We start from the raw sequence: 14,701 nt of genomic DNA on the forward strand, positions 1-14,701 counted from the left end.
CCTCTTGAATGATAGGAGGCGCCTCTTGAATGATGATAGGTGCATCGGGCTTCTTCTTACAGAGTCTTGGCACTAGTGGGGTGAACGGAGACGTAATGGCACGTGCACGACATCTGATGCGTGAACCCTGTCGTGCAAGAAAAACCCGACGTAAAACATCTACCTTATCGGGCCACTGAAAATAAATTAATACATAAATCAGTAAATAAATAATTCCGAAAATAGGTTATTTGCTTTTTTAGTATAGTATTAAACAAATTTACCTCATTGCGTAGAGTATGAACCTCATTCTGTAACAATGAAACAATCTCGCGTAGAGCGGCAACCTCATCACGTAAAGTAGATACCTCACCACGTAGCGCACCATTGTCATCGCATAAAAAATCCACCTCACCACGTAAAGATCGAACCTCATCACGACATGCACCATTATCTTCACGTAAAGTACCGACCTCATGACGCAAAGCACCGACCTCATCACGTAATTCCCCTAACTCATCCCGTGGAGGTGGAGAACAGGGAGATAAATGTCGTGGCCTCTTTGCCGGTCGCCTATCATGAGGTGATAGTGGAGAAGAGGCTCGATGATGTGATGGAATATGTGATGGTGGAGGTAGAGAAGAGGCTCAATCAGGTGATGGCTCCGGGTGTCGAGCTGTAGAATCGGCCCGATCAGGTGATGGCTCTCAAAGTGGGGGGTACTCATCATCCATCCCATCAAAAAACCGCTTACTAGCTTGCCACCAATCAGTGGCAAGCTCAGCCTCTGTGGGTGTCAGCCTCTGTAATGGATAGTTGGCCTCCTAACAATATAAAATCTCAAACAAAGTTAAACTTGTACTAGTAATAACTTGTTTATATATGGTATTATTTGTGTGTTAACTTATATCATTCATCGTCGTATATGAGAGTAAATCTTCCCAATCCAACATGCGGATCCACTTCTAGGTAATAGCCCTAGGAATATAATTTGATCTTTTTATCGCATATGTCCGCATGCTGGGTAAAGCCTCAAATATCCAAATCTACAAAACAATATAATACACAAACATTAGTAATTGTTAAATAATTAATTATAATTTTGGAAACATTATATAGAAATTCTTACCTTAAAGGCCCAAGTAAAGCCTATCAAAGTGTATTTAGAACCATCGCCCCACAAACTTTTTCGGTCCTCAAAGGCAGACTACAACTTCTTCCAAGTAGCTTTCCATAGATATGAACCCCACGAAATAGTTTCCATGCATTTAGGTCCTCTACCAATAATATTAGGTCCTCGAAGATTGGTTGTCTTCCCTCTTTGCCTAAAAAGTCGGCATGCAAAAGTAATAAATGGCATACTCGGACAACATCAAGGTTATCCATCCGAGTAAAACCATCTTTATCAAATAATATCTTCAAGTCGTCGACGTGTATACTCGGCTTCGACTTTGCCAGCTCAGGAAAACCCCGATATAACCATGATGGGCGGGCGATATGACTAGTGTACCGACCTATATCATCGTGTCCGAAGCGTAGACCGGTGATTATGCAAAACTCCTCCCGCCCAAAACAAGTATACGCCGATGCCGGAGGAAAATGAAACCATATCTCCTCATCACCACGTTGTACCCCCTCGGGTAGATCGTTAGTCATGGTCTGAAGAAACAAATGTGTCAACATAGTATCTCCACCCGTATGTTGCACTTTCAGCCATGGCCCGAAGCAAGTATTCTCAAACAATTTTCTTTGTGGAGGTGTAAGAGTCGACGCAATTTTAGTGGCTAGGCTTAATTTATTCCTTAAGGTCAATGCAGCCAAAAACAATTTCTACAAAAACAACAAACATACCAAGTTAGATATACCAAAAACTACAAATTATACACTATAAACAAATATGATATTAAACAGTGAAAACAAAGCCAAATATGTTTCAAACTAGCACGGTATTCACCCAAGTCATTATTCCATCATAGTTCATAAAATGCATCAGATAACATTCCAGAAGTAAGCATTTATATAAACATTTAAAATGACAACATATAGGTTTAGTGCAGGTTCAAGGACAACATAAAGAGTAGTAGTTTATTCTTGACACTTAAATTAGCAACATTGTGAAGTTAGTATTTGTCTTTGTTTTTTGGTTGAAGTAATGCAATTCATTCAAGTTTCAATTTGCAAATAAAAGAAGTTTCTGAAACTTAAATTCGCAACGCGAAAATGAACATTGCAACGCGATTTTAGTTTCGCGTTGCGATTTTCATTTTCGCATTGTGAATTTGGTGTTGCGATTTAGGGTTTCTTCAACAAAAAGACAAAACAAAGACAAATACTAACTTCACAGGGTTAAAGACTAAACAGTTTAGCAGTATTGGCAGCAACGAATGAATTTAGCAATCTCAGTGAAATGGTTAATCTAATAATAATACAAAATTTTCAAAATAAAAATAAGAGATTAAAAAAACTAACCCTCGGTGGTTGATTTTCCATTTCTGACCGTTAATGGTTGTGAGGGTTGCTCTGAGAGATGGAGATAGACGGATTTCATTGGAAATGGGGACGGATTTCGTCGGAGATGGGAACGGATGTTGCCGTAGAGAGTGAGAGATAGAGATGGGATTGAGTTGTGCTTTAGGGTTTTAGGTTAGAGATGATTTGCGATAATACTTTTACATTTGTGTTGCGAAATTAATATTGTGTTTCTCGTAAAAACATTTGACTTTCGCGTTGCGAATTTGACTATCGCGTTGCGAATTTGACTTATGTGTTGCGATTTACAAATTCGCACCGTGAATTTGACTTTCGCGTTGCGAATTTGAAAAATCGCAACGCGAATTTGAAAATCGCAACGCGAATTTGGAAAATTGCAATGCGATTTACATATTCGCGTTGCGAAATTGAAAACTGGGTTGCGAAATTGGAATTCGCATTCCAAATTTGAGATCGCGTTGCGAATTTGTTGGTCATTTTGGCAAATCCAAAAAAAGTTGGTTAAATTCGTATATTATAAGGCATTTTTGGTCACTGAGGTTATTTTATGTTGGATTTCAGCACGATGAAACGAGGTTTATTGTCTATGAATTGATGCAAAATGGTTCTTTGGAAACTCAATTACATGGTAACAGAAATAAAAAGCTCCCTTCTTTCAATCTCTCACAAAGATGATAGAAATGTGATAGTTTTGTCATGGTTTACGACCTTCCCATGGGTCATCATTAACTTGGCATAGGAGGATGAAACTTGCCGTGGATATAGCAAGGTGAGCTTTTGACATCCACTGTTCTATTTTTCTCAGTTAATGAAACAGTAATAAACAAATATCCTCGTTGTTGACCAGAGGATTAGAATATCTTCATAAGCACTGTAATCCACCAGTCATCCATAGAGATCTGAAATCATCTAATATCCTCTTGGATTCAGATTTCAATGCCAAGGTAATAAATTATGAACATAAACTATTTGACAGTGTAAAACCTTTTGTGTGTGTGTACTGTTGTTGCTCACTTTCTTTCTTTGGTCTAGCAGTAACTGATGCAGCCCAAAACAAGAATAATTTGAAGCTTTCAGGCACTTTAGGTTACCTAGCTCCGGAGTATCTTTTAGTTGGTATGTACACGAATTGGGTATAATCGAACAATTGATTCTGACAGGCTGTTGTTCATATTGTTTGCATTATTGTAGGGAAATTAACAGATAAGAGTGATGTCTATGCATTCGGTATTGTGTTGTTGGAACTATTATTGGGAAGAAAGCCTGTAGAAAAACTGGCACCAGCTCAATACATATCTATCGTCACATGGGTATGCCTTGCTCGTGTTTTAGTTTGCCATTGAAAAATCAACCGAACCTTCAGACAATTTAATGCATAACTATCATATGAATTTGCAGGCCATGCCTAAGCTTATTGACAGATCTCAACTCGCAAACATGGAGGGCATTTCATAATTTGGAGGTCTTCTACGGAAGCTGCTTTCAACCTAGTGTTGGGGATAGCCTACTATCTTACCTCCCCCTTACCCCATTACATATGGGAACAAGGGACATCCATTTTTCAACTCGCAAACATTGTGGATCCTGTGATTAAAAATACCATGGATTTGAAGCATTTATATCAGGTTGGTAAAGCTGTTCAGTGTTTCACTTTCGGAAACCAGTTCCTCTCGCATTTGCGTGATTATGATATAATTGCAAAGTGGGATTTTAATATTGTAGGTTGCAGCTGTAGCTGTGTTATGCGTGCAACCAGAACCGAGCTATCGTCCGTTGATAAATGATGTTCTCCACTCACTTATTCCTCTTGTTCCTACGGAGCTCGGAGGGACCTTAAGAGTTGGACGATATGTAGTCCCTTGACCCAAAAGCCAAAACCTACCTAGTTCAGTCTTGACATGTCTCAAAATCGGTATCAGACTTGGTTTCAGTTTTTTTTTTTCTAGGTAAAATCATAGTTCTGCATCAGCTCGATTGCACAATTAGATGCAAACTTCTGATGATATTTGGACGGAAGACTAGATGATTTAGCCTGAGTAGAAGATTTTCGGATTGTTCATACAATTTGTAAATTACACTATATATATAGATGCTTTATGCTAGTTTAGTTGAACTGTCACACTTCACAAGTAACATCAATGGCTAAAAAGACAGATTTGCAGCTCAAAACATGAGCGTTCGTTGCTTATTAAGAGTTTTCAATGCTCAGTAAAATAACATTATTACATGTTTTTCGTAAAATCACTCCAATATTCATGAATTGCTGAATTGCAGATATCATCTTAAAATTTTCATTAATTTAACTCATTGTGGTATGAATCGATGATGGCGTCTGCTAAGTATTCACACTTTGCCAATGATAATCCTGCAAGGGAAATCCTTCCATCCTTGGTCATATACGTGCCACTTGTTCGTCATATTATCGCACTGTTAAGGGGAAAACACACACAGACATAATGTCATAATACAAAGATTAAAATCCAACACATATCGAGTATCTGTGTTGGAACAGGCCATTATGAGCTTTGTTTAAGTCTGTGAATGAAAACATGCCGATCTGCTTGAGAACGAAGACCAATCCTTCCCACTTTTATCTTTGGAAGAAAGACGGTCGAATAATTTGTCTCACGTTCTTAATTCTCCCGGCCATCATTTCCATCTCTGCATTCCATTAGTTGAAGAGAGCTGAATCCCCAACGATATTGGCAATGATCCTCGCCCCATGAACAGGAGGATTGGAGTACATTGGTCAAGCTATTCTTTTCAGTTGGCTCTTTACCTTGCAACATGCATGCAACATAAGAGAGATTATCAAGGAAGGACCAGTGGCACTGTATACTAAAAATGAATATTTTCCAGCATTAAGCACAACATAATTGTACCTTGCAGCAGCCTCTGGTGACAAGCAAACAACATTTATTGCTCCAATCCTTTCTGCATAAAGGTCAAGATTTTTACCGTATGACCGAGCGGTAATAACCTCCATACCACGAGCAACAAACATCCTAACAGATGCTGCAACAGCATCAGGCTTCCACTTGCAAACCCCTATTGAAAAAAGTAAATCAAGAAGTTCTTATTTAAATCACCTTTGTCTAAAAATTCAGGCAAGTAATACCTGGTATGCAATATTGAAAAACGGAACATGGTTCTTCTCTTGGATGACATCTGCAATTATTTCCCATTGCTCTGGAATTGGATCGATACCAGTAGGGTTGCGAGCACAACCACGAAGAAGAATAAAAGAACTCTCAGGAGCTGCCTGAAAAGTATAATTGAAGAATAAATCTAGAACAAGGAATTGACTTATTGCGCATTGATATATACTGTAGTGAGCATTTTTAGCTAGAGTATGACCTTGATGTCTGCTATCATCCCTTCAAAATCCAAACCGTTTTCGGGTCATAGTATAGGTATTCCGACCATGGAACCCTAGCATCATTGAAAGTGTTCTTGTGGTTACCTGCAAGATGGTTTGGTAACTATGCAATTGAACAAATTTCACAACTAAGTTCAACAAGGAGATGGCATTCACCCCAAGTAGGAGATAATATTATAACTTTTGCCCCAGGAAAATATCGTTCTATGAGCGCTGCAGCCAGCCGAAGTGAACCAGTTCCTGAAACCCTTGAACTGTTGCAACCTGGAAAAAGGTATAATAAAATAAATCAACAAGTATCAAAATTTGCCTGAAAAAATAAATCATAGAGAGCTAAACTAGACATAGTTTATTTTGGTACAAGACAATAGCCAGAAATCTCACGCACTCTTTGTTGCTTTATAACTGGATTGTCTGCACCAAATAACAACTCTGCAGTCACTTTACTAAAAGCAGCCAAGCCTTCAATAGGGAGATACTGCAAGTGAAAACCATAGGAAGCAAGCCAAAGAAGAGTGATCACAGGTTTTGTATGCATATTAGTAACTCGAGTTACCTCTCGGTTTTCCCCTTTCTCCAGTAGAAGCTTATCAGCCTATAAAATTTAGAGGTGACAACATAAATTATTTTCAACTCAACTTAATTGTCAAAAAAAAAAAAAAACTCATTCTTGGCATCAAGAATCAAAACAAATTATAAGCTATGTCAATGGAGAATCTAGAACAGGCCATGACTCATGAAAGAATCCATACCTTTTTAACCACATCAAGCAGATAGGGCTGTAGCTCTTCAGTTCGATAGGCTCCAACTCCAAGGTTGAGTTTCAATTCATGGTTGTCTGCTTCGAAAGCTTCAGACACCCCAAAACGAGATACATTGGATGCCACAACCATAGATATTCGACCAAAAGACTGCAAACAATACCCCCAAAAAAATATCAAAATACCAGCTACCCAGAGTCACACATGATCAAGGGGGAAAAACCTTAATTATTGTTACATAGCCATAATGAACATGAAAAGTTGATCTTTAAATGGTAATGGGATAGAAAAGGAAAAAAAAGGGAACCTTTGCTCTGATGAAAGTATTGGTTTTTTCCTTGTTGATGCCCCCAGGATTAGATCTTCCCTGCGAGAAACATATTTCCATTTCTCAATAACTAAACAGTATCTAAAACAGAAACAGAAAGTGATCAGAAAATACCTTGTTGATTCCATGAATAGAAAGTGAAGCAGAGGGAGTGGAAGAAGCCAAAGAGAGTAGCGATGAAGCCACGAGGAAATTCAACAAATTGCTAATAACAACAATGAATAGCAATAAGATTTGAAGTATAAGGAAAGGGGCGATGGGTTCGAAGCGAAAAGCTTGGTGATCAACTGAGTTTGATAATTTTCAGCTAAAAAATAGTGGAAACCGTGAAATGGCGCCGCTGGAACCGACAAGAGAGAGGAACAGTGTGCTGCGACAAAAGAGTTGAGATAGTGTTAAAACTGAGGTGTAGTTGTTTGCCACTTGTCAGCTGATAAGTAGGCTCGCCATGTTGAATTGATTTCAGATCTTTCGATTCAGGATTCACGACCCTGTCCCATGTTGAGTTGATGAATGTCTACGAGAAGAGAACAGCTAAAATACAATGTGAATAGATATGTTGGTTTTGTTTTTATTGTTTTTTTTGTCTAATTACGGATTTATTCACTCTATAATGTTGAAATTCAAAATAATTGTTTTATGTTTTAATTCGACATAATTCAACCCTCTGTTTTTTATAATATTATTGTCTAAATTTGTAACACCAATTCACGTTGTTATCAATTGAGATCTACGTAGAATGATGGAATCCTAAAATTTAACATAATAAAGGAAATAAAATAATAAACAAACTAGGGTAAAATTATTTATAAATATTTAAAAAAGAAAATGAAAAACTTACCCAATAAATGAATATGAAGAATGCACTCCAACAATTCGTTTTGAAATGTCCAATTTGATAATGGCATTTATGGCCCAATACTCCAAGCAGATAAATTATTTGGGGTATTGGGCCTGCCCATAGTTTATTTTAGAGAATACATTTTTTACAGTGCACTAAAAATTAGAATATTGTTTTTAATTGGTTCTTTTGTAGTGGGCCTATGGATGTCATTATTTTATTGATATTATAATGACTCGTCATGTCGAGGTGACGAGTCATTAAAATATTTTTTTTAAAATATTAAATTTAAGAATAAAATTTATAATTTTTTTTAAAAAATAGGGTGAATTCGTCACCTCAAAATGACGAGTTCCTTCAAATTCAAAAATACTAACCGTTTTCTAGCCGTTGATCAACGAACAAACGAGCAGCAACAGACAACAACGATCACTTGAAACTTTTTACCTCGGGGTGAAGATTTCAGCCAACCATTTAAAATTTGTATGCGTTTATAGCCGTTAAGAGTAAGGCTATAAATAAGGAGTTTGGGGTTTTGGTTTTTCACCAAAACATGAATCCGGAAAAAATTGAAAAAAATACTTTGTGCGAAAATTATGAAAAATGGAAACCCGAGAATATATGTTGCGACTGGATAACGTCCATGTTTCATCTATCCAACGTGGGCCAAATGAATGGAGTTTTTGTAGTTGGGGGATGACAACCAAAGAGTCGCATCAGCGGATGATGACATATCTACATCAACCTGGTTTATTTCCAACCATTTGTTTATGTGGCTTCAAGGTGTACCCAATGTTGACCGAGGCTTTGATCGAATGTTGGCGCCCAAAATGCACATGTTCCACTTCCCAAGTGGTGAAGCGACGATTACTCTAGAAGATGTCGTTTACTAACTCTATGTTCCGGTGAATGGAGCCTTAGTGGTGAGGCAAAACATTTACGCCCCTACGATGTTGGTTTACCAAGTTTTGGGAAAATGGCCACCATTCGACGTCATCAGGGGCTATCAAGTCATGATAATGTGGTTGGATTTCAAATTCCAAGTCATGGACGAGTCTACAGAGGCAGATGTTGTGTTTACCTCTCGAACATTTCTTCTTCAATTGATATGAGGGATATTATTACCGGATAAATCTGATAATCTGGCACACACTCAATATCTGCAATATTTAGAAGAGTTTGTTATGTGTCGTAATACCAGTTTAGGCTCGACGATTTTGGACTTTCTTTATCGGGAGCTTTGCAAGGCCACACTTGTCCAAACGGGTCGAAAAGCTGAAGTAGCAGGTTATCTGATACTACTACAATCCTGGGCCTGGTATCGCTTCCTGTTTTTGACGCTAGTTACAACAGCCCCAGTAGAGTTTCCGCTGGCTGCAAGATAATTGTTTAACTTTATTTATTTAAACTTTTTTTTTGAATTTCATAAATTTAATTATTTTTATTTGTTTATAATTTTTTTATTTTTAAATATTTAGGATGGAGTCATAAAATCTCCGAGATGAAGTTGGCGGGTGCCACTACACGAGACATACGGATGATGATCAACATCATTGGTTGATTTACGGTATGACATACAAAATTTTAATTATTTTATTTGAATATTTTTTAACTTTATATATTAACTTTGATGTTTAATATTTACAGTTCTCTTGGCCTTCGTATGTCAACGAGGAGATCAATTAGTTATTACCGAAGGGATTTTTTTAGAGGTCCCACTTCTGGTGTACCATGACGTCGTTGTCGCATTATGCGATTATAGAGTGGCATGCCGCAGATAGAGTGATGCGACAGTTTGCATCGTACCAGTCGATTCCTACGCTTATGGTTGAAATGGACGCTCTCCATACAATCAATATGCGTGGGAAACATGACAAAAATTGGTCAGTGAGGCATGTTTTCTATATCGAGCAATGGAATCATCATGACATCACACTGCTGGACCTCGATTTTGACTATTCTCCATATCTTCGAAATTATGAAGCAAATGGGAAACCATATCTGACGACACTAGAAGTGAGGGGAGAATGAAAAAATCATCAAGCCACATGCACCAAGTTCAAGAAGAAAGCATCGTCTGCTTCTGCTTCACCATCTACCACTGAAGAGTACTATAAGGCATCCTAGGCCAGTTTCGGTTTTTATCCTTCATGTTATACTTCAGTCGAGACTCGACCGAATTGGGTTAGAGGTTCATAGGATGCATCGCAATACACTTAATGATATTCAACAGAACATACAGTTGCGGGTGAGTGGGACCATATCCTATATGGTCACCAAAGCCAAGTCAAAGCAGTTACGATGATGATGGCGTCAAATGTCATAAATCTATCATTGTATTTTAAAGGTGGATCACAGAGTGTGTTAAATACACCTCCTCGGCAAGGCGACAATGACGACCAAGGTGTACGGCCCCGACATACTTGACAAGCCCCGCGACATTATCATTCAACAACTCCTCTACATTGTCAATAACTTAGGAGACATGGATAAATTTTCTTTGTAATTTCCATGCAAAAATTTATTTCATGCAATTATTTATTTACTTTGTATTTTGTAAAATAATAATTTTATTTTTATTTTTATTTTTATTTTAATTTTTAAAATTTTACCGGACCAAACTTGTCACCTTGAGGTGATGAGTTCCAAGTGATCGTTGCTGTTCGTCTTCCCGTTGACTAACGGCTACAAAACGACTACTATTTTTGAATTTGAGTGAACTCATCGTGTCAAGGTAACGAGTTCACCCTATTTTTTAAATTTATAATTTTTATTTTATTTTTATTTTTTTAAAAATATTTTTTAGCGTGACGAGTTATAATGCCAATAAAATAATGACCACATGGGGCTCACTATGCAGGGACCAATTAAAAATAATATCCGAGCGAACTCTCTCTTCAAGGTGAAGAGTTCGGGGTGCATTGTAGAAAATGTCATATTCTTCAAAATAAACTCTTAGTAGACCCAATACCCCAAATAATTTACCCGCTTGGGTATTAGGCCAAAAAACCATTGGGTGATTGATGCTTATTGACATATTATAAAATGTGGATTGCTCAAAAGTCTAACATAATTTCAGGGTTGATGACCACTACAAATGTAACACCCTAGACCAGAACAACACATAGTCGACGACCAAAATGCACACAGAACCACTATAGTGGCTAACCAATTTTTTTTTTAATTTCCAAGAAAAAAAGACCAATTATAAACAATCATGCTAAAATGAATCAACCACAATTTAAATAAAATGGTTTACATCAGGAGCTCCCAAAAATACTATTTTAAATCATACATATCATCGCTTAAAAATGAGCCATCACAGAAATATACAAAGGGTTCACAGGTATACATGCTCTCTATAAAGATGACCTAAGACATACTCTACAATAATTGGATCTGGATCATTGCTGGCCCAAAAAGTCCTCGGACTGCTCCTCGTCTAACCTGCGTAAGGAAACAAATTCCAAACACTGAGCTCACTAGCCTAATACCACAATAACAACTAAGCCATACTAAAAGTGTTCATGACATGCTCAAGCTAACTGATAAACTGAAATAGTGAGTATATTCGTATACTACACTCTATACTCTATGGTAGATATATTGGTGTGACTGAGGTTCTGCATCTCGGAGCTCACACACCCTTCTAGTCTACCGAGGTTGGTTGCCCATAATCTCTGCATCGGTCAACACCCTCGACTAACCCACTCCTTGAGTGTCGGACCTTGCGTCCAAGCTAGTTAGATTTAAGTGCCTCACCCACTACTTAAAGATATATCCAGACTTAATATGTACTTTCATTAATACAAGCATTTTCTAAAGGAACTCAGGTGTCTTGATTGTTTCCCGAGCCTCATCCAAGGCTATTTTTATGTCATCCTAATTGACCTTGTTTCTAAGTGTAATATTAATATCATTAATATTCTCACTTGTAGTCTTATTTGATAATAAAATGAAGTGTTGGGGTACTTCGAGTCTAATTCCTTTAAAAACTGACATTTTTACCTAAAATAGATTGAAAGTATCGATACTATCCCAAGAGTATCGATACTCCAGCAAAAGTTTCGATACTTCATATAAGTATCGATATTTTTAAACATTATGTTATGCCCAATTTTGAAACTTTAAGGAAGTTTCGAAACAATGACCCAGTTTTGGTACTCTTGAAAGAGTATCGATACTCTTGCCCAGATACTCACGAATTTGCCCAAAACGAAGAATAAGATATCGATATTATCCCAATAGTATCGACACTATACCTGCATAAGTCATAAAACACATACTAAAATGTTATATTTTAATCCCAAGACCTTAGTGAGGTCACCAAACATGCTTAAAGTTTTATTTGATCAACAAGGGTCATAATAGATACTTTAAACTCATTTATAACTATTAAACAAGAATTTCACAAGAAAATGATTATCACGCTCAACTCAAACATTTAAACTATTTTGAACTTCTAATGACTCACTAAGAGTAGAGAAGAGTTTTTGAACATTTAAAGGTGTTACCTTGCTCCTTTGGTGGCTAGAACTCTCATCAACTCAACCAATGCTCAACTTTTCCTTGTCTTTTGATTTGGAACTCTCTCCCACTTCCTTCACTAAACAAAGTAAGAAAATGGATTACTAATCCATCTATAGGTTGTATACATTCTAAATAACTCCTTATAACCCAAAACATAGCTAGAATCCATATATTCTCACAAACCTCTCAAAATCCATTTTTTCTATGGATAAAAACTAGTGAAATGGAGCTTAAAATGAAGCTTGAAGGGCGAGGGTTAAAAATCTTACCTTTGCTTGACCCAAACTAAACTTGAAGTCCTAAATTCTTCAACTTGAAGATGGAAGAAGAATTGAGAAAAGATGGAAGAATAAGATGAGTATTTGGTGGGAAATGGGGAGTTGTTCACGTAGGCCTCATAAAATAGGGGAGTTTTCAGATTTTGAAATAAGAATCAGATAAATTGCACTTTTGGTCTCTTTATTTTCTATTTTATAAGACAATCATCTCTTACCATCTAACTCTTAGGCCCATACTCAAACCTAAAAGCACGAAACATCAACTTTAGGCTTCGGGTTTACCGGAACTACTAAACCAAGATTCGAGGCATTATAAATCTCCATTCTTAAAAAGAAATTTTGTCCTCAAAATTTACCTAGATATAAAAGATGCAGATACTGGAGCTTCATATATTCATTTGTTTCTCAATTAGCTTCCTCGGCCCCGTGATTTCTCCAAAGTACTTTACTAAAGTGATATTGTTGTTTCTTAGCTCTTTCACTTATTTAGCTAGACCTCTAATCTAATCATCCTCATAAGACATGTCAGGGATCAACTTGACTTGTTCTAAAGATAGGACATACGATGGATCGGAACGATATCTTTAGAGCATGGATACATGGAACACATATGAATGTGCTCCAACTCTTATGGTAAAGCTAAACGATAACCTACCAGTCTTATTCTCTCAAGAACTTTGTAGGAACTGATGAAACGCGAAGTCAACTTTCCTTTGCATCCAAACCAAAGCACCTTCTTCCACAGGGACATCTTAAGGAATACCTTGACCCTCACATCAAACTCAACATCCTTGCGATTCAAATTCGTATACAACATCTGTCTATCTGAAGTCTCCTTAAGTCTATTCTAAATCACCTTGATCTTTTCTTCAGTTTCACGGACCAGATATGGCCCTATTATCTTCCCTTCACTAAGCTCGATCTAACAAAAAGGAGTTATACACATGCACCCATACAGGGCTTTGTTTGGAGCCATCTGGATGCTCGTCTGATAACTGTTATTATACATAAACTCCACCAATGGTAGGGGATCTTCCCAACTACCTTCAAGATCTATAATAACGCAGCTAAGAATGTCCTTAAGAATCTGGATTACACACTCTGACTGACCGTAACACTGTGCTAAAATAAATCTTGATACCTAGGGAACTGTGAAGAGCTTCCCAAAATCGAGAAGTTAAACTAGGTCTCTATCTGAGATGACCGAAGTCAGGATTTCATGTAACCTCACCATCTCTTGAATATAGAGCAACAATAGCCTCTCTAAGGTGAAGTCCATTATAATCGGTAAAAAGTGAGAAAACTCGGTCTCATTTTTACTGCGGTATTTGAATCGGCTAGAGTAACCTTGAGGGAACCTGATGTTTTGCCTTAACCTGTTGGCAAATCGAACACTTTGCTACAAGCTCAAAAACCTCTCTTTTCATGCCTGACCATAAATACAAAGGTTGAAGCTCTTGATACATTTTATTGCTACTAGGATGGACATAAAGCAGACTATAATAAGCTTCATGAAGGATCTTACTACGCAACTACTCAACATCAGGCATACATAAACATCATCTTGCATTTCTAACCATGGGGCCTCACCTTGTTAAAACTGTTCCATCTGAGCTCTTAGGCAACTGTCTAAACTTTGAAGTCTCTTAACTTCACTCACTAGCTCGGGTTATACTCAAAGCTCGACTAACAAACCTTCATCACTGGATATACCCAGGCGCACCAGCAAAGCTCTTAGCTTTAACATCGACTTTTCGCTCAGTGCATCAGCTACAACGTTTTCTTTCTCGAGATGATAGTCGATAACACAATCATAATCCTTAAGCAACTTCACCCACATATGCTGCCTCAAGTTTAACTCCTTCTAGGTAAGAAAATACTTTAAAATTTTGTGATATGTGAAGATATGGAATTTCCCCCCCAAACAAGTAATGGCTCCAAATCTTAAGCGCGAAAATAACCGCTACAACCTCTAAATTGTGTATGGGGTAATTCCGCTCGTAAGGCTTGAGCTGACGAGATGCATATGCTACTACTTTTCTATCTTGCATCAAAACGTATCCCTTATCGTTTAGCGAAGCATTGCTATATATGGTAAACTCTTTTACCGACTCA

General features: G+C 37.4%; 1 protein-coding gene, 1 long non-coding RNA gene and 1 pseudogene across 2 annotated transcripts; 1 reads left to right on the forward strand and 2 right to left on the reverse strand.

Annotated features, from left to right (window-relative positions):
* Positions 1-3,534: 3,534 nt before the first annotated feature.
* Positions 3,535-4,436, forward strand: LOC120132765 (probable receptor-like protein kinase At1g80640). Its single transcript, XM_039149458.1, has 5 exons — positions 3,535-3,585; positions 3,661-3,779; positions 3,868-3,906; positions 4,044-4,094; positions 4,192-4,436. Exons 3-5 carry the CDS (start codon positions 3,871-3,873, stop codon positions 4,330-4,332), a joined length of 228 nt encoding a protein of 75 aa, XP_039005389.1. The 5' UTR covers positions 3,535-3,585; positions 3,661-3,779; positions 3,868-3,870; the 3' UTR covers positions 4,333-4,436.
* A 421-nt stretch (positions 4,437-4,857) lies between these two features.
* LOC120132773 lies at positions 4,858-5,507 on the reverse strand. Its single transcript, XR_005517035.1, has 2 exons — positions 5,352-5,507; positions 4,858-5,248 (listed from the first exon to the last, which is right to left on the reverse strand). It is a non-coding gene; the product is annotated as an uncharacterized LOC120132773 (long non-coding RNA).
* Positions 5,508-5,572: 65 nt separating this feature from the next.
* LOC120132429 lies at positions 5,573-14,426 on the reverse strand (annotated as a pseudogene).
* Between the last annotated feature and the right edge of the window lie 275 nt (positions 14,427-14,701).

This window comes from Hibiscus syriacus, unplaced genomic scaffold (genome assembly GCF_006381635.1).
Source record: "Hibiscus syriacus cultivar Baekdansim isolate YM2019G1 unplaced genomic scaffold, ASM638163v2 tig00001728_pilon, whole genome shotgun sequence".
NCBI lineage: Eukaryota > Viridiplantae > Streptophyta > Magnoliopsida > Malvales > Malvaceae > Hibiscus > Hibiscus syriacus.

Coding starts and splice junctions, on each gene's coding strand:
- LOC120132765 (XM_039149458.1), top strand. CDS start 3,871: ATGCCTAAGCTTATTGACAGATCTCAACTCGCAAAC. Junction 3,907..4,043: donor ACAGATCTCAACTCGCAAAC/ATGGAGGGCATT, acceptor CAACTCGCAAAC/ATTGTGGATCCTGTGATTAA. Junction 4,095..4,191: donor ATTTGAAGCATTTATATCAG/GTTGGTAAAGCT, acceptor TTAATATTGTAG/GTTGCAGCTGTAGCTGTGTT.